This window comes from Corticium candelabrum, chromosome 13 (assembly GCF_963422355.1).
Source record: "Corticium candelabrum chromosome 13, ooCorCand1.1, whole genome shotgun sequence".
In the NCBI taxonomy this organism is placed as follows: domain Eukaryota; kingdom Metazoa; phylum Porifera; class Homoscleromorpha; order Homosclerophorida; family Plakinidae; genus Corticium; species Corticium candelabrum.
The window spans coordinates 1,430,773-1,449,320 of NC_085097.1; the positions used below are offsets into that span (position 1 = coordinate 1,430,773).

General features: G+C 42.0%; 3 protein-coding genes across 3 annotated transcripts; 2 read left to right on the forward strand and 1 right to left on the reverse strand.

The window, feature by feature from the left end:
- The first annotated feature begins 187 nt into the window (after positions 1–187).
- On the forward strand, positions 188–12,196 carry LOC134188916 (45 kDa calcium-binding protein-like). Its single transcript, XM_062657126.1, has 10 exons — positions 188–400; positions 4,202–4,309; positions 4,366–4,419; positions 4,487–4,664; positions 10,981–11,168; positions 11,225–11,326; positions 11,391–11,480; positions 11,724–11,762; positions 11,825–11,884; positions 11,940–12,196. Exons 1-10 carry the CDS (start codon positions 191–193, stop codon positions 12,030–12,032), a joined length of 1,122 nt encoding a protein of 373 aa, XP_062513110.1. The 5' UTR covers positions 188–190; the 3' UTR covers positions 12,033–12,196.
- A 777-nt stretch (positions 12,197–12,973) lies between these two features.
- LOC134188721 (putative zinc finger and SCAN domain-containing protein 5D) lies at positions 12,974–14,887 on the forward strand. The gene is made up of 3 exons (XM_062656899.1): positions 12,974–13,463; positions 13,546–14,301; positions 14,369–14,887. Exons 1-3 carry the CDS (start codon positions 13,166–13,168, stop codon positions 14,671–14,673), a joined length of 1,359 nt encoding a protein of 452 aa, XP_062512883.1. The 5' UTR covers positions 12,974–13,165; the 3' UTR covers positions 14,674–14,887.
- Positions 14,888–14,901: 14 nt separating this feature from the next.
- LOC134188722 (probable palmitoyltransferase ZDHHC24) lies at positions 14,902–15,823 on the reverse strand. Its single transcript, XM_062656900.1, has one exon. The coding sequence runs from the start codon at positions 15,763–15,765 to the stop codon at positions 14,914–14,916; it is 852 nt and encodes a 283-aa protein (XP_062512884.1). The 5' UTR covers positions 15,766–15,823; the 3' UTR covers positions 14,902–14,913.
- Positions 15,824–18,548: the final 2,725 nt, after the last annotated feature.

The window sequence follows — 18,548 nt, forward strand, 5'->3', positions numbered from 1 at the left end:
CGTTTAATTAATTAATTAGACAATAATTTTACAAACTAATTAGGATATCTAGCTTTCGGCATGATGTCATATCTGCACGTGTACGCCGATTGTAATTGATTAGACATGCTTTTGGAGATATGATCTAGTACAAGAGATGGCTGCGCGAGACAAACTTAAGTCACGTGATTTTTAATCCACAAGGTCCAGGATGTGGCCGAAATTACGTTGTGAAATTCTCTGCGTTTGTCTTGTAGGAAGTTTAGCAAGTCCCCTTCGTCGTAGTAAGGTTAAAAGGGACAACTCGGAATTCCCATCGAGTGTGGTTGCTCAAGAGCAGCAGTGGGAGCAGTTGAATGAAGACGTTCTGCCTGATCATCTGGAAGGCGTAAGAGTACACAGAGATGGGCAGTTTAACAAGGTTTGATGCTACTCAATGCTTTCGGTTGTCTAACTAAACGTAACCACTCAAGGAAGTCTAATGTGTGGGCGGGGTTGATTCTGGTCTAGACCGATTGCGAAACTAAACCGTTCGCAAATGGTCTAAACCGTTTGCGAATTCGCATTTAGTTTGACTGTTTCCGAATCGGTTAGACCATATGTGAACACCAGATAACCCGATCAAGGATCTAAACCAATTCGCGAATGGTCTAGACCATTTGCGAATTGGTTAGCACCCTTAGAGTTTTAATACACAACAATAGCTAATATTGTTAAACTTCTAATGTCAAAGTAGCATTAGTTAAAAATTAGAAAAATTTGATGAAGATGACATTGATGCCAAAAGTTTGTCAAGTATCATATAACTCAACAACGATTGCTGATGGAGGAGCAAATGAAGAAGAGTCTGCATTCTCAGTATTATGTAACAATTGTCTCCAGAGCCAATGACAACATGATTGACACTGACTTGTCAAATGGCTGTTGTCCAACATGCTGAAGGCAGAATCAGAAGGTTTATGATACAGACATGGGCATAATTATGGAGCCACTCCCATATCAGCTGAGGCATGAAAATCAACAATTGCAGATTTTTGAATATACCTGCTGACTTGCTGATTCTACATAAGTCATGCTATTTGGGTATCTATAGTGTTCTGATTGGACGCTTTGACAACCCGTAGCAACAAAGGATTAGAGAATGACCAGACTAACCACCGCCATCATACATTACCATGTCCATGCAAATCGTTCATGTTGTAAAGTCACAAGAGCAGACTCACAATATGCAAGTAAACTGAAACGTACAGTCTCCTCTGACATAAACAAAGTCATTTTATTGTTTAGAATCTTTTTGAAAAACGATTTTCATTATTTACTTTTAAATTGGTTGAACTGACAGCAAGAAGCAGTTGTGTAGGGCACACATAATCACCTCCAGTCTCAGACATGTGAATGGCACAATCAGAGCCATTACCTCACCATTATGACTTGTTTTAATTTACTAAAAATGCAGCTGTTGCTGTAGATGCATGTACTTGCAGTGTCTGAGAAAGCACGATAATTTTTTAATCTAAGTCACATGCTCAGGGTGGCTCCATAATTATGCCCATGTCTGTAGCTTTACAAAACCAAGTCGTCTAGCTAGATAGCCACTAGATCTCACACTGCATTGTAAATTCATGGAAATCAAAATCCTACAGTCTGTAGAAAATGCAACTGAATGCAGAATATTTCCTTCACATATACCGTGGAATCTTCGCACAATCGTCTGATCAATTTGACTGTTTATAACGCACTGTATCGGGCTATATAGGAAAATGCAACTGCCTTAACCTACAGTTGACTATCATTTTCTGCACGAATTGCCCATGTCTATACAAAGCATCTGCATGCATCAGGTAGCGCTATAAACTAGCAATTGAATGCAGTACATTTCATTTATATATACCATGAAATCTTTGTCCATATGTCTGATCAATTTGAATACTTTCTGATGCACTATATCAGGCTATATAGGAAAATGCAACTAACGTAACTTACATTTGACTATCATTTTCTGCACGAATTGCCCATGTCTATACAAAGTATTTGCATGCATCAGGTAGCACTCTAAACTAGCAATTGAATGCAGAATATTTTCTTTGTATATACGTGTACCATGAAATCTTTGCCTAATCGTCTGATCAAGTTGACTACTTTGCAACGCACTATATCTAAACAAACTAAACGAAACCTTCTCCAAATTTACATAGGTCCAAAGTAGAGCAATCAAGGTGACAACAGTTGACTGAACTATAGGTGTGACATTCGAGATGGTAATTGCTAGAAGGAGATTATGAACTTGTCCTCCATACAAGAGACAACTCCCAGACACGGATTGATCCAGGTATGGTGTACTTGGCAAAAGTCTAAATCTTTGAGAAGTAAGTAGGTGTGAAACCTGTTTTCTATAATAATATACAAGCAAAGTTACAAGAATATTTTTGTAAACCGAATGAATAGAAAACCATTACGACAGCCAAAATCATTCGAGTTCCCAATATCTGAAATATTTGCAAACGGTCTAACCCATTCGCAAACTGTTTACTTTCCTAAACCATTCGCGAACGGTCTAAACCATTTCAGAACGGTTTGTATTATATGGTCTAACCTTTTCGGAAACGGTCTAACCAAATACGAATTCGCAAACGGTTTAAACCATTTGCGAACAGTTTAGTTTTGCAATCAGTTTATATCAATTCCAAACATCAAATCAAAAGCAGTTTGTCATGACGGTGGAGAGTGGCAGAGAAATGTTAAAGATAACGTTTACAGAATGGTTTGAGATCCATAGTTAGTGTATGTGACCTAGATGCAGTGCTGTACTGTTACACAGTGGTGTCCATGCAAGTGCAACTTTTTGTTGCCAAATAATGACTGAATATTGGCCACAGAGTGAGCTGCTTTCTCCAGTAAGAGACGGATGAAAGCACACCTGCTGGACTAGTACTAAAGAACTGATCGCTATACTTTAGTAAAAACCTACCTGATTGTAAGGCATGCTAGATATGGCATGTACAGTTGGATAAGGACACCAAAATTCACATTACTAGAGAATGTACTGTAATTATAAGACAGTATGTATGCGTTTGGGAATTTTAATGTGAAGGTGACCAATGTGTGTGTGTGTGTGTGTGTGTGTGTGTGTGTGTGTGTGTGTGTGTGTGCATGTTTCATATAGACAGTTAACCTTGAATTTAGTACTTAGGTATCTCAGACTGTCATCAAATTTATTTTTGTTAAACCCGAAGGGCCCTTATTGTTTCTGAAGGTTTTACTCCTTAAGTTGTCATCTAACGAATTTCTCTTATATCTTTTCCTGAAAACAGAATCATTTCTCTTTTTAGGTGTTTCTTTGTTTTCCCATTGATGACATTGATAACAGCACTTGTCTAGAAACAAATTTTAAAGACAAAATGAGAAATTCTAGTGCAGTTCCAATCTTAACATGTGTAACTTGTGTGACATCTTGCAACCGGAATCACTGCTAATATGAAATATAGAAGTTGAGTATGGACTAACATTGGCAGTAAACAATGAGTTGTCACTAAATCTGGTTGTTAATTGCTGGAGGATATGACACCTGTAGGTGCTAATTGGCAAAAGTGTTTGACTAATTACTGTAACTCATGTTTGCTAAAACAACCTTTGCTATTACCAGTACTATCTACTAATCCTCTGTTATCTCAGATTCACTAGAGCTTTTTAAATTCTGCATCAGAGTCGGCGTCAGTAAACAACAAGTCTGCAGCTTCTTGTTTCAGTTCACTTTTGCTCTCAGGAAAATGGCCATGGAGCTGGTCATCTGGGTACCAATTAACACCAATTAGGTGGAGTGCAGGTGTGAAAATGTCAGACAGACTGGGCTTTAGTAAAGTTGGGGATGGGGGCTTGATGGTAATGGGGTGATACAAGAGTAGGTACTGTATAGTTCATTGAGTACTACTCATTAATCTAAATTAAGACTCTATCCCATACTTCACAGACTAAGCTGACGTGTGTGGGGTGATACAAGAGTAGGTATGGTAATACTTTGCGCTGTACAAAATCAGGAGCATTAGGGACATTGGGTAGTGACTGACAGTTATATCAATGATGAAGTGTTAACCTTTTTGTTGCAAGAGACCGACATTAATGTTACGAGCTATTGTTTATTTCATCGTGTTATTTCAACAGCTATTATTTATGTGATTATGTTATGCGACTGTACTGAAGGATATGATACTTGTTGCATTGTTAGGAGTTTGATCATGAAGCATTCCTTGGTCCAAACAAGAACGAATTTGACAGTGTATCTAAAACTGAAGGCAATGGTAAACTGAACTTGATTTTTAAACTAGCAGACAAGGTCAGTGTGTTCTACAAGCACGCATCATTCTGTATGTAACAAACATTTACTGTCAGAATGGAGACAAATTGCTTAGTCTAACAGAGCTTAAGAAGTGGATTCAAGCCAAGGTTGAGTTTATTGATGAGCAGTGTCGAACAGGAAAGATTAATATTTAATGAATTGATTGTTGTGTAGATTGGCGAACATTTCTTGCACTCTCACAAGCAAGCTGATCTTAAGTTCATAGAAATGGATGCCAATGATGATGGCCAAGTAACATGGGATGAATATGTGGAGCATCTTCATGTGCCCAAGGGTACATATCGTGAAGTACTCTTGAGAGTTGCTGAATATCATGGACCACCAGCAGACAGTAAGTGTGATCATAGTTTCACTGTTTCAAGATTGCACATGAATGATACTTCCAGAGTGATTGACTTGTACTGCTGGTGTTGAGAATTTTTGCATTTTACAGGCAGTAACAATGAATGGTTGTGTTTGTTTTGTTGTGTTCTGTTTTGTCAGTTTTGAGACACTGCAGCGTAATTGTTGTGTAGATTAGCATTTGTAACTGTACTGGCACAGTTCAGCACTATTGGGTTTGTTTTTACTGTCTACTGTGAATGTGGGCTGAACTGTACCAAACTAAATTGAATATGTTGAGCTGACCCACATCAACGTGTCTTGCCAGCACGATTTGGCACGCTTTGGACTTCTAGTGTGAATGCTACGTACCCAACCCAGAACAAGAATGTTAAGAAATTCTAAAGACTCAAGATGTAACCTTTGATGTCTACATGGCAGTTTGTATGAAACTGTAGATTCTTTGTTCGGCTGTCATCTTGCAAACCGGATGTATATGAGGAGCTTTGTGACGATCTAGAGAAAGTTACAGCTTAGTGTGTGTGGTTACTGGACAGAAAGACACATGTACTAAAGTGAACTGACCCCATTTGGTTTCTTGAACAATGGCCAGCTTTATTTTGTTTATTGGCTCAGGTTGTCTCAGTGGTTTGGTTCGGTTCGGTTGTATAATCATGCAGTGTGAACAGGGTATAAGGTATAAGCAGAGAATTCCAGTGTTTATGTGTAGTTGGTTGAAAGTAATATCTATTTTGTATGCTATAATGAAGATTGCCAGAGGAATACATCTTCTTAACCTGAATCTTTTTCAATATTTCAAATTCTTATTTCCTTGAAGTGTCCTGTTAGACAGACAGATGGATTTTTTGACAGATGGGGACATGTAATCAATCAACAGAGCAACCAGAATTAATGCTAAGGAATGTTGGCTGAAAGGTTTAGACTATCATTAAGACTCTTTTAATTTATTGGAGAGGTAGAAAAAGTTGCTGTTACCACCAACAGACAGACAGATGTACATACATACATACATACGTACATACATACAGACATACATATGTAGCGTTAACATGCGACATTAGTATATTACATGTCTACTAGTAGTGAGCATGCGTAGAGGGAACTATAAATAGGTAGAGTTCAGTCATTTTAGTTATTCTGTTACCGGCGTTTGGCTTGCTTGGTTTTTATGTTACTTGCAACTGTGTCAATTGATTATCCTAAACGCTACATTGGTGACCCCCGAATGCACAATGTGGCCATTGGAGGCAAATTACACTATGGCAGATGAGGCGTTATCCTCAGCAGCTGTGGTTCACACACGTAGAAGCTTAATTCACAACTAGGCATATCACGGTACAGAAGACGACATTCGATTACGCGGTGGCATCGCTGGTACTTGAGTACGGCACCTCATCCTCTTTCCACTGGCGACGAATCCATATGACACACTCTGGGAGCAACTAATCAAGCGAACTGCGGCCTCAGAGCGACGACGTTACAGCAGCTGTTCATGACTGAGGAGTTAGGCGACAGAAAACCGACACAACTCCTTCGTAGGATGCAACAACTACTGGTCGACAAAGCAGGATTGATGGAAAGTTCCTTTCTCCGTGAACTGTTTCTCCAACGCCTACCTCCAAATGTCAGAATGGTCCTCGCCTCCGTGCACGACAACTCTGCTGACCTACAAAAGCTAGCACAGCTTGCTGACAAGGTTACAGAAGTGGCAAACCCGACAGTTTCTGCTATCAACTCAATGCAGGCCGCAGATAAGTTGGAGCAGCTTTGAGCCGAGGTCAGTTCTCTGAAGACTAAAACCGCACCAGACAGAAAGGTCGTCTTGAAGCCATTCACGTGGTCGCTCGGTCAGCCCTAAGCCGCCGACACCAAAGGAAGCTGAAGAATCTCTTTGCTGGTATTACTCACATTTTGGAGATGGTGCACGAAAATGCAAACCACCCTGTGCAGCACGAAAGCAACATGCCCAGTCGCTGACATGCCCAGTTGCTGACGAGCATTGCGGGCCCACTACCTAGACATCTTTCCTACGTTACTGAGCGCACTGTCGGACTCCGTTTCTTGGTTGACACGGGAGCAGAAATGTGTGTTATACTCCCCTACAGGATTGAATGGAAACATCAACTAGACAATCCAAATCTCCAAACGGCGAACAGAACTCCCATTGCGACTTACGGCAGGCACTCACTATCACTCAATCTTGGACTGTGAAGAACATTCCGTTGGGTATTTGTGGTAGCAGACGTCCAGAATATAATTTTGGGAGCGGATGTTTTTCAGGAACTGCAGTCTACTAGTGGATGTTTGTAGGAAGCAACTCTTGGATGCGCTGACTCATCTCACTGTCCAGCCAGTAGCGTCTTCGCATCCATCACCAAGTCCCACACTTCTTCCAAAACATACTGCTAACGAATTTGAAGCTATTCTCACGGAATTATTCAAACCCTGTAATCTTGACCAAGTAACTAAGCACGATGTGACCCACCACATTACAACATCAGGACCACCCGCTTATATTTGTTACAGACAACTAGCACCTGACCGACTAAAAGTTGCAAACAGGAGTTTGACAGCATGATGGAATTGGGTATTGTTCATTCTTTATCCTCTAACAGGTCTTCACCACTACATTTGGTGCCAAAGAAATCTGGGGACGCCCATGTGGGGACTAAAGAACATTAAACAATGTCACGACTCTTGACCGATTTCCAATTCCTCTCATACTTGATTTTACTGCTACTCTTCATGGATCCACTATCTTCTCCAACATTGGCCTGGTCAGAGCATATCACCACATTTCTGTGAACCAGCCGATGTCCACAAACCCGCAGTTCCCACCCCATTTTGTCTCTTTGAATTTTTTCGAATACCATTTGGTCTTCGTAATGCGGCTCAAATATTTCAATGTTTCATCGATCTAGTTCTTTGTGGCTTGCATTTCAGCTATGCTTACATTTGATAATCTTCTAATTGCCAACGCAGAAGAGCACAAACACCATGTACACTTAGTTCTTCAACGACTTAATAAGTACGGTGTCATTCTCAACCCAGCCAAATGTGTCTTTGGTGTTGCTCACCTTGACTTCCTTGGACACAGTGAGCAGTGAGGGCATCAACCACTACATGACAAAGTGCAAGTCATTTGTTAGTTTCCACTACCTCGCACTCAGCGGAAGTTATGTGAGTTTCTCGGTCTGATTAACTTTTACCATTGATTTCTGCCACATGGTGCCTCTCTGCTTCAGCCCCTCAACGACTTACTAATCATATCTTACAAGAGTACTAAGGAACTGCCTTGGACTGACAGCGCAGCGCCTTGGCCGCCTTCAACAAAGCAAAGGAAGCACTGGCAGAAGCAACTCATTTGTTCTATCTGGCTCTAGATGCTCCATCTAATATTATGACAGATGCTTCAGAGGTTGCCATAGTTGCCGTTCTGCTGCAGCAATACATTGATGACGAATGGCATCCGATTGTATTTTTCTCACAGAAATTAAAACCAGCTGAAACAAGATACAGCACAATTGACAGGGAACTGTTAGTTACGTATCTTGCCATCAAAGACTTTCGACCTCTTCTTGAATTTTGACAGTTCCACATTTTGACGGATCACAAGCCTCTCACTTACACTCTGCTCTCTTCACGTGCAGACAACCGTAGTCCCAGGCAGATCCGTCACCTTGATTATATCTTGCAGTTCACATCAAACATCCGACATGTAGACGGTCATGATGACCGAACAGCTGATGCCCTCTCGTGCAGTGAGGCAGTGAGTCAGCAGCACCCAGTTGTGATCAATTTTGATGAGATGGCTGCTGCACAATGAAACAGTCCAGAAACGAAAGAAACTCAAACATCTGCTTCTCTACAACTATGTGGAAGTTCTTCTTTCAGGTTCAGCTACTACACTTGTTTGTGATATGTCTACTGAAAGTCGACATCCAGTAGTTCTTGTTGAAGTTTCAGCGAGCATTGTTTGACCACCTTCATTCACTCTCTCATCCCAGTATTCGAGCCACTCAGCGTCTCATTACCCCTTGTTATGTGTGCCCTTTGATTCATGCTGACGTTTGCAGATGGGCCAAAAACTGCCTTGTATACCAACAGTCAAAGTTCCTCATACATACTGTCACCCCTTTATTGACCACCACACTGGACAAGATTTGACAGAATTTACATCAATTTTAGTGGGACCTCTACCCCATCAAATGGTTTCTCATATCTTGAGTTAACAGATTCACTCGCTGGCCTGAAGCCATCCCACTGTCTACTATAACAGCTGAATCTGTAGGAAAAGCATTCGTGAGCGGACGGATAGCAAAGTTTGGTTTACCATCAACAGTCATGACTGATTACGGACCACAAGTCGTGTCAGCCTTGTGGAAAGAGCTTACTCAACTCCTAGGAACACACACTGCAGGACAACCACACACCATCCTTGTGCCAGTGGCCTTGTGGAGCGTTTGCACTGTCAACTGAAGGCCTCCCTCAAAGTTTTGAAACCAAGAAACCAAGAAGGAAACCATGAAGATGCTGTGAGTTGAGTTGGCGGTGCGACTGAGCAAAAGTTTAGATTTCAAAGTCAGTGATGAGACAAATTGTTGCTGAGGCACTCCGCATAATTCTAGTGTGTTTGGCATCTTTTACATCTCGTTGGTGTGCAATAATAGAATCAATGAGATGCCAGTGACCTGATCTTGGATGCATCCAAGTGGTCTTGAATTTATTTGCTTGTTGAAAGAGACTGTTAAAAATCACAATCTGATACAAAGAACAGAGGGATAGAAGAAGTGTTCCATTGCTGTTCTCCTTTCCAACACCATGCTGTTTAAGGATGTTCTTCCAGATGCTGGATTCACAACCAACTCGCGCATTGAAATCACCCAGTAAAACAAGTTTGTCAGATGTTGGTACATCACGGATAGTCTCACTGAGATCTTCATAGAATGCCTCTTTCAGTGCATCTGTATCATACAATGTTGGAGCATAGGCACTGATCAGCGTCAAGTGGTGTTGGATAGTGGTATGCGAAGAGACATTATTCGATCTGTTATACCTTGTGGGTACTCATCAAGACGTCTTGCTATAGAAGATCTAATTGCAAAGCCAATACCTGATTGACGTGATTTAGAGCTAGAGTGACCCTTCCAGAAAAGGTATAACCACTACCCAACTCTTCTAGACTGCCCTCATCCGCACGTCGAGTTTCGCTTAGAGCACGAGGCCCTCCCTCATGTGAGGCAAGCAGTGCTGTCACTAAAACATGCTGCTTGGGCACACCAGTAGGACCGAATGCAGGCTTTACCCCAGGTAGACTGCAGACGACCATCTTTGTAATGTCGCCGTTTGTGTGCAGAGTCGTGACTAGCAGCTTCCGGTGTCATCCTGCACCTGCCACCGTCACCACACCTCCATCGGCACAAGACTTTAGGAATGAAAAGACGGTGATAGAAGATAGGGAGATAATGAGTAAAGTGCCAGGAGACATGGACAAAGCAGAACCTGTGCATAGAATTGTGTATAGTAAGTAAGACTTGCGCAATATAAGACCCACTCGCTTGTCCTAGATTACCACGTACATACTGGGTCGGGAACTGCAACAAGCATGCAAGCAACTTTGATGCAGTGGTTTGCCAGAGAATGACTGATGGTCCTTTATTCCTGCCATAAAGTACACCACAGTACTATACTGCTGTAACACCACAACAAAAACGTGTTGTCTTTGCTATCGCGTCACAACAGAGCATAATCCAAGACCATAGATACATGGATCAGCGCTGAGGCGTATAACCCCAAGTTAGCTCAGGCTTATTTTATTGCGGCCTGTACTTGCCATGTCAGAGTACAGTCAACGAGCTTTGTGGGTTTTCTTGGGAACAGTAGTGCCACCTACTTTCCCACCACAGCCTGGTGGTACTGCCGCTGCAGGTGTGTGACTGCTTATTCGTCAGAAAAATTTACTCATTAGAATGGTTTTCTGCTATCGCAGCTGGCCTTGATATCTGATGGTCGTTCCACTATCCGCCAGGGTGGACGCGCTTAGTAGCATGCAGCTTTGCCCTGAGACATACATACTCCCTTTGTCCCTCCTTCTTCCCCTCCCTCTCTCCCTCCCTCCTCTCTCTCTCTCTCTCGCACACACACACACACACACACACACACACACACACACACACACACACACACACACACACACACACACACGTGCACTTGCACACACATTAACACAATTTTTACATCTTATATGATTTCTGCCAGTATGTGGTATTTGTTGTTATTTCTTGTCATGAAGATTGTTGTTACAGTGACTAGGTCAAGGAGTCCTGAGCACCTAGCAGTAGATGACGAAAGTCGAACAGAAGAAGACAGGATAGCGGCTTTGTTCATAGATCACAACTTGGACAGTTGGGAGATAGCTGATTACAACAAGGATGGAACATTGACAAGGGAGGAATTTTTAAATTTTCAGCATCCAGAACAAAACAGAAACACAGTAGTGCATTCTCTTGAAGTCATAATAATAGTCTTGATAATGTCTTTTGCTTCTAGTTAAAATTACTTGTATCCGAAGTGATGGATAGCATGGATAGTAATGGAGACAGGTTGCTAACATTTCAAGAGTATGCTGGGATAAAGAAAGCAAAAGATGAGGTAATGAGGTAGCGGGAAGTACTTGCTGGATACTTTGATGTTGTACAGTTTGATGCTTCCATAGTGGAACGACAGAGATGAAGAGTCTTTCAAGAGTAGAGAGGAAGAATTTCAGAGCATGGTAGACAGCAATGCAGATGGAGTTGTTGATGAGGTAATTGAGGTGTGTGTGTGTTTGTTTATTTGACGCCTTTGTTGCCTTATTTGTTTTTTGCTTGATTTTTTGTTTGTCAGCTTGCTTGTCTGATTTTCTGCTTTCCTGCCTGCCTTTCCTTTTGATTACTAATTTTTTTGGATATAGTGTTACACAATATGCATGGATACTGTGTGTGTGAAGACGCACTTGATCTGTGCTAATGGACTTGTATTACATGCTATTTCACTTGTGTCATTTCAGGATGAGTTGGAATCGCATCTAGATCCGAAGAGTGAACAAGTAATGAAATACCGATTTCTTTGTTTCACGTTTCTGTAAAAGTTATTGATATTGTGTCTCAGCACGCTTATAACGAGGCAATGCATCTAATTGCAATGGCAGATGCTAACAACGACCAGAAAGTAAAGCTGACTTAATAAATGTAATATTGTGCGAATAAGTATTTTTGGTTGGCAGCTTTCCTTGCGAGAAATACTGGATCAGTACGACTTTTTTGTAGGGAGTCCAGTAATGAATGCAAGTCTGTCACTTCATCACGATGAGTTCTAATCAGGTATAAGGGCGCACTTTGATATCTTGTCTATCTGTTCGACAAATAGATACTGTATATACTGATTGTGCAACCATCGTATTTGTTGCATTACTTGCTTGGTAGGTTTGTGTTGTGTATAGTATATATAGGATTCTTATGAAACTTGGAGACTTGACTTAAATGCGTCGCGCAGTTTCGCATAGTTTTTGTTCATACCTCGTATTGGGGGCGGGTTCAGTTTCATGGGGGGAGGGACATGCGTTTGTCCCACAACTGTGGATGTTGGGAGGCTGAAATTGCTTATGTTTAGTGAACATTGTCTGTACACAACACTGTAGTGTCGATGTGTCGTAAATTGATTTTCCAATGCACCACCAGGTGACGCGATGAAACATGATACTCTAGCACGTCAGTTCTTGCCCAATATGAGAATCCTAGATCCACTCAATTGTGGACTGTGACTTGTGCAGACCGTAACCACACCCTTTGCATTTTTGGCGTTGGATGGCTGGTGTATAGCCACAGTCTGTTTTGCTTTGATATGGGTACGTACTAAATCTATTGCGATCGATCGTTGTGGCTTAGTAGAGACGTAGCAAGGTGAGTGCGACTTTGCAGCGCACGTGTTGGAAATTAGTTGTGTGTGCTATCTCATTTTTCATCAAATTGTTTACCGTCATCCGACTCCCCCATTCTGCACGTTTTGCTGTCCAATATTTTTTCGGGCTAAATCTCATTTTGCATGGCACGTTTTCAACGTTGCAGTGTTACGGTTCGTGAGCGTTCAGTGGTAGACCCGCCTATGGGCGTCGACATACTTCGTGTGCGGCCGCCTTCTCACGTGATGGAGTTAGTGTGACGCGTTATCAAAGATACCCCTACACCGCTGATTGGTTGGTCGGGGGCCGTTCACACGACTTATCTGCCATCCTTGCATCAATGCAAAGCCAATTAGCCTACGCCGCTGCAGACCAGCACGAGGTAGTTGTTGCGGTCTCGTCGTTGCCCCTTCTAGACGGCCAGCCTTCATTGCTTCGACACGTTTGCAAGGCAAGTCGTGAAGAGGAGGGCTTCACTGAGAAACCGCCTCCAGCTCCGCCCTCGATTGCGACATTAGCATACAACCAGACATTTGGCTTTCTCCAGCAGTATGAATCCACAGACTAATCCATTGCTTCGTCATGCTGCGGCGAGTTACATAGCTGCAGTACCTTCGCCGGGATTCGCTTCACCCGGATGGGCAACGACACACGACGGTCATCCATACCTCTTTAGCATGTTTCAAAGTCCACCTGCGGTCGCTGCTGCAGCAGCCGTGAAAGGAGAGCACGGGCTGGCGTCGTTGGAAGAACTCATGCAGCTAGCAGTGGCACGGCAGATGGGTCCATCTGTGTCGGTACCGACATCACTTCCGCAACGAACGATGAGTGGACTCTCGCATGCAGACGGTAAGTTCGTCTCCTAACTAGTAACTAGTGGGACTTTCCCAGTTGTTAGAGTTTTAACCGTGGGCCGCTCCTGTTCTTGTAGGCGTGCTGTTTCAAGACCCGTTGATGTCTGATTCTAAGCTTACAGCTAGTCACAGGATGCTACTGCATGGAAATGTGAGCGGTGATGATTCTACTTTCAGTCACAGCGCCGATGCGAGGAATCAATACTCTGACACTGCTATGACCGGCGGAATGACTTCGGGGGAGTTCGTCGAGCAAACACAAATTCGACCAGGATCCGGGGATTCACCAATGTTCTACCCGCCTCTACACGGTCCCCCGCGTATTGCTATGCCTTCTCTTACTCCTCAAACGGTTGGTTTTATTCCAAACGATCAGACGGTTTCTATTTCATCGCCATCGTTTTTCCAAGCTGCAGTTACGGGCAACAATCAGATGAATGACTACCAGCAGGCACTATTTGTGAGACCGTCTATGCAGCCAGTGGTGCAAGGCAGAAAAGATGCCACTTTACCATCTCTTGCACATATGTTTCCAGGCCTGAGGGCGCCAGGTGATAACCTTCAGTTGCCGCTAGAAATGAAAGGCGGTACTGGCCCCGTGCAGATTCAATCCAAGCCAGGAGGAAGACCTGGGGGTAAAAAGAAGGACGACAATCTCAAACCGTTTGTCTGCCAATACCAAAACTGCGACAAAAGGTACTACAAACTGTCTCATTTGCAAATGCATGTCAGGAAACACACGGGAGAAAAACCGTATGCTTGCGACCACAACGGTTGCGGCAAGTGTTTCTCCCGCAGCGACCAGCTGCGACGACACGGTCGCAAGCACACCGGTAAGTCAATTGACTGCGAGAGCAAATGCAAGTGGATGTGACCGGCTTTTTGTTGTTCTGTCATTAGGAGTAAAGCCATTCACTTGTGATGTCTGCAAGCGCAAGTTTTCTCGGAGTGACCACCTGAAGACCCACATGCGAACCCATACCGGAGAAAAGCCGTATCCTTGTACCTGGGCAGGATGCACCAAACGGTTCACGCGGAGTGATGAGCTTGTGCGTCACAAGGCTATGCATGAGCGCAACTTGAGGAAAAGTCAGGCCAACACCAACTCAGTCCCAGTGCCTATGCAGATTCCAGCTACAGTCATCCAACAACAGCAATTCCAACATCCTACAGTCACTGTGGCGTCATTGGCTGCTACTACTTGAAGCAGGAAGACACTAACAGGAACAAAAATTTTCTATTTGCTCCAAGCAATGCTTACTACGTTTTTATACCAGTTTTGAACTTATTTTGTATTAACTATTTTTGATTATGGAGTTTGATCATTTCCGTTTTTTGAGGCAATTATTTGTTATTTTTGTAATTCAATTACAAGCAGCAAAAGCAATGTATGCAATTTAGTAAACGATTTTACTTGTAGTACACGTTGCAGCAACAGCCTTACTCTAAATTGACTTCACATCAGCATCACTAGCTGTCTCAAAGTCAAGTCCAAATACAGTTCCATCACCAGGAAGTGGAGACGATATCCATGGCAACAACCAGACAATATACCATCTTGAACCAGCTACAGTCTTGAAATTTTTTTTCCAAGATCCCAAATCATATTTTGTTTCACCATGACTGTACTCAAAGCCAACTTGACCTCTCCGCAACTGTATGATTTGACGAGTTAGAATTGTTATGGAAGCAAAGCAGCCAACAATGCAGATGGAATAGACAAACATTGATGTAAGAGTCAGGTGGCTTTTGAGCTGAAACACAAACGAAAGTAAAGGCAACAAGAGACAGATAATGGTCTTCCAGTCCAATTGCTCCACTTGATTGAGCACAAACTCTGTGTTTTGCACAATACAGTAGACACTGCCAATGAAGAGATGCAAGAGGAACATGACGAAGTATCGATGATTGTAAAATCCGATACAGTTTCCTGTAAACGTACAGTGATGATCTCTCTTCAGTACACACGCCTGACAAAGGTGACAATGGTATGACCGTGGAGGCGAGTTTTGTTGACAGAAAGAGCAATACATCCATCCGGGCTTTAACACTGTGGGGAGGAAAACTCTGCTCGTGTTCGAATTCTCTAGCAGACTCATCCAGAAGTTTCCAGCTATGTTTGTAAATATGTAAAGAAGGAAAACAGAGCTGACAGTTCTTTCGATGTCGATGACGTGAATGATAGGAAAGACGACAGAGAGCTGGAATAGGACGACGAGAGGAACCAAGACAGATATGACTAGTAATGCAAATCGTTCAGCTGATGTCTTGGGTAGTTTACGTCGCAACGAAATCATAACTGCTCAGATCAACGTGATTCTGGGTGAGGAAGTGGGAATACACGTGGGATGGAACCTCGATTACCCAGACTTGCAATCTATAGTTAGGGTCCCGTATATATAAGACATGGATGGAACCTCGATTACCCAGACTTGCAATCTATAGTTAGGGTCCCGTATATATATAAGACATACTTCACTATCTCACGTGTACTATGCGACACGTGCATGTTTATCTAAAGTTTTGAAACTGTCGATCATTTAAGGGAAACTGTCTTTCAGCTGACAACAACAGTTACGACTCAAATTACGTCTGTGATATTTTATCAAAAATAATACGCAAATGTTTTAGTTGTTACATAAATATACGCATTTCAATAATTTTTATTTACTAGCAGCTCGTTCCAAAGTCTAGCTACTAGAAACTATTACTGGAACAACGGCGTATACATCTAGGAGTTTTGGGGCAAACATTACAATCTCGGGCAACATATAATAATTAGACTTTGCTGCATTTGGATGCTACGCATGCGCGCGGTAGAGCAAGAAAATCATTGGGGTGTGACCTCTTTGTCTGTACGTACGTACGAGTACGCGACACGCTTAGGATATACTAACTTAGAGTTCTACATTTAGATTGGTTTAAAAGTCTCTAGATTCTAGACTGCGGATCTAGATGTTCAGACAAGCGAAAAAGCTACGTAAAAATCCTTGTCTGATCAGTTGTTGTTTGTAGGTTAGGTAGTGTGTGTAGTAAGTTTGTAGCGTCTTAGTTGTTTTTATGTTTGCTCCAAGAGGGAACTGTACCTTTGACTTAGGTGCGACCATTCAATCATTTATTCATTTCTTTCAATTACTTGGTTGTATTGCTCTGTTTCATAATACAAGAGCCAGACGAACAAACTAGAGGTGATGGCGTTTAAAAAATTAGTCTGTACTTGCGTCTCTAGTGTTCGCATTATAATTATTAGAAGCGCCTCAAGCGATAATCGACAGTTGCTGAGCAAATTGTGTCTTTCCAATTTGATTAGGACTTGCACTTGACTAAGAACTATGCTAGCTAGACAACAATTATGACGAGATGATCTAATTATTTTACATTAATTAACTGTTGTTAGCAAAGAATAATTGCATGACGTCAAATACGATGGTATGTCAAAATATTTCTACTACTTGTCCACGTGGCACACGAAAACTACAAATTCTAGACGTATGTGGAAATGTTTAACACATTATTGAATATAGATAAATGCAATGATAACAAATTATAAGCATATCTATAACAACGAACATTTTGGTTAGAAGCTCATTTTACTTACTAAGCTGTACGCAATTGAATTAATTAAACAAGCGCACATGCATGACGTACGACGTCGACAGTGCTTGCTACTATGCCGTTCCTACACTCTGCATTAGTCAGTCTTTTGTGTACTAGACTATTTGTGAACTCGTATTTGCAAAACGCGGTGTAGAAAATGATGCAAGATCGAACTCGAGAGTAACAACAAATTGCCCTGCCTCTAAAAATCAGGTACCAGAGCAGTAAATTACGTATTGTAGACAAAACTTAATGTGTCTCTAATAGAGCTGTGGTTAAAGGTCAATTAACCCAAATGAATAATTCGCGTAAATAATTGGTTTCAATTTACGTAGAATCATTCTGAATTTAGTTGCTGATTTGGCTGTAATTTATTGCTTGTGTATTTTGACCGATAGGTTATATACATGCAAAGTTGTAGCTATAGTCTGTATCTTCTAGCATTCTATGTCATTCCTGTGATTACAGTGGACATATCATCATCATCATCATCATCATCATCATCATCACGGAGGCAAATTCTATGGCAATAAAATATCTGTCTGTTTGTTCATTTGTCTGTTTATCTGTCTGTCTGTGTTTCTGTTTGTTTTTCTGTCTGTCTGTCTGTATGTCCATCTTTCTTGTCTGTATGTTACTTTTTTGGTTGAAACATGGTAAAGTTGTTGCACAAAAACATAGCAATCAATCTGTCTGTTTGCCTCTGTTTGTCTATCTGTCTCTTAGGACTGTTTATAAAAATGTTTTAAATCTAGAATAATTGCTGAGCGTAGCAAGGCTTCTAATCCGGGTCCGCAACAAAAGGGGGCGTGGTCTTATAGGCTCTCCATTGAGCTTTTGGTGTGTGTGTGTGTGTGTGTGTGTGTGTGTGTGTGTGTGTGTGTGTGTGTGTGTGTGTGTGTGTGTGTGTGCTCGCGCGTTTGTGTACACACAAATCTCAAATTTCTCCTCCCCACGACCACGTTTCATGATAGGACCTACCTTAATAAAAAATCGTTTCTGTGTCCGACTACAGATGAGTCTAAGAACTATTCGTGAGCAAACGGCGACGAAAACACTTCATGAAATTTCGTCGCCCCATCCTTCTATGATTTGTGTGTACTTGACAACCAAGAAAAACTTTCAGGAGTCGAATGCCACCCACAGTCAACTATTTACACGTCCCATACTACAGTAGGATCAATCATTTACACTGTGGTGCATCTAACACTGTTGATAGTTAATGTTTGCCGATATCAATTTCTATGTCAGTAAATACCATAGCACTGTTGTTACAACGGAACTGAGTGCATACCTAGACTGTACATTTCAATTGTCTTGATCACGATCGCAAAACGACGACTACCAATAGCAGGCCTCTAAACGTAATCTAAACTAATAGGAAGTTTGCATGTTTACTTCCATGACAGCTACGGTTTCAACAAATACGTATTGTCTAGCTAGGACTCGGCGTTTCAGTAGACGGTCTGAAAACTCCGTTGGA

What these genes read in the sequence shown, in the direction of transcription:
- LOC134188722 (XM_062656900.1), bottom strand. Translation starts at nt 15,765, where the DNA reads ATGATTTCGTTGCGACGTAAACTACCCAAGACATCAGCTGAACGATTT.
- LOC134188721 (XM_062656899.1), top strand. Translation starts at nt 13,166, where the DNA reads ATGAATCCACAGACTAATCCATTGCTTCGTCATGCTGCGGCGAGTTAC. An exon ending in TGGACTCTCGCATGCAGACG is followed by an intron (nt 13,464 to 13,545) that starts GTAAGTTCGTCT and finishes CTGTTCTTGTAG; the next exon opens with GCGTGCTGTTTCAAGACCCG. An exon ending in ACACGGTCGCAAGCACACCG is followed by an intron (nt 14,302 to 14,368) that starts GTAAGTCAATTG and finishes TTCTGTCATTAG; the next exon opens with GAGTAAAGCCATTCACTTGT.
- LOC134188916 (XM_062657126.1), top strand. Translation starts at nt 191, where the DNA reads ATGTGGCCGAAATTACGTTGTGAAATTCTCTGCGTTTGTCTTGTAGGA. An exon ending in TCATGGACCACCAGCAGACA is followed by an intron (nt 4,665 to 10,980) that starts GTAAGTGTGATC and finishes TTGTTGTTACAG; the next exon opens with TGACTAGGTCAAGGAGTCCT. An exon ending in CAGAACAAAACAGAAACACA is followed by an intron (nt 11,169 to 11,224) that starts GTAGTGCATTCT and finishes TTTTGCTTCTAG; the next exon opens with TTAAAATTACTTGTATCCGA.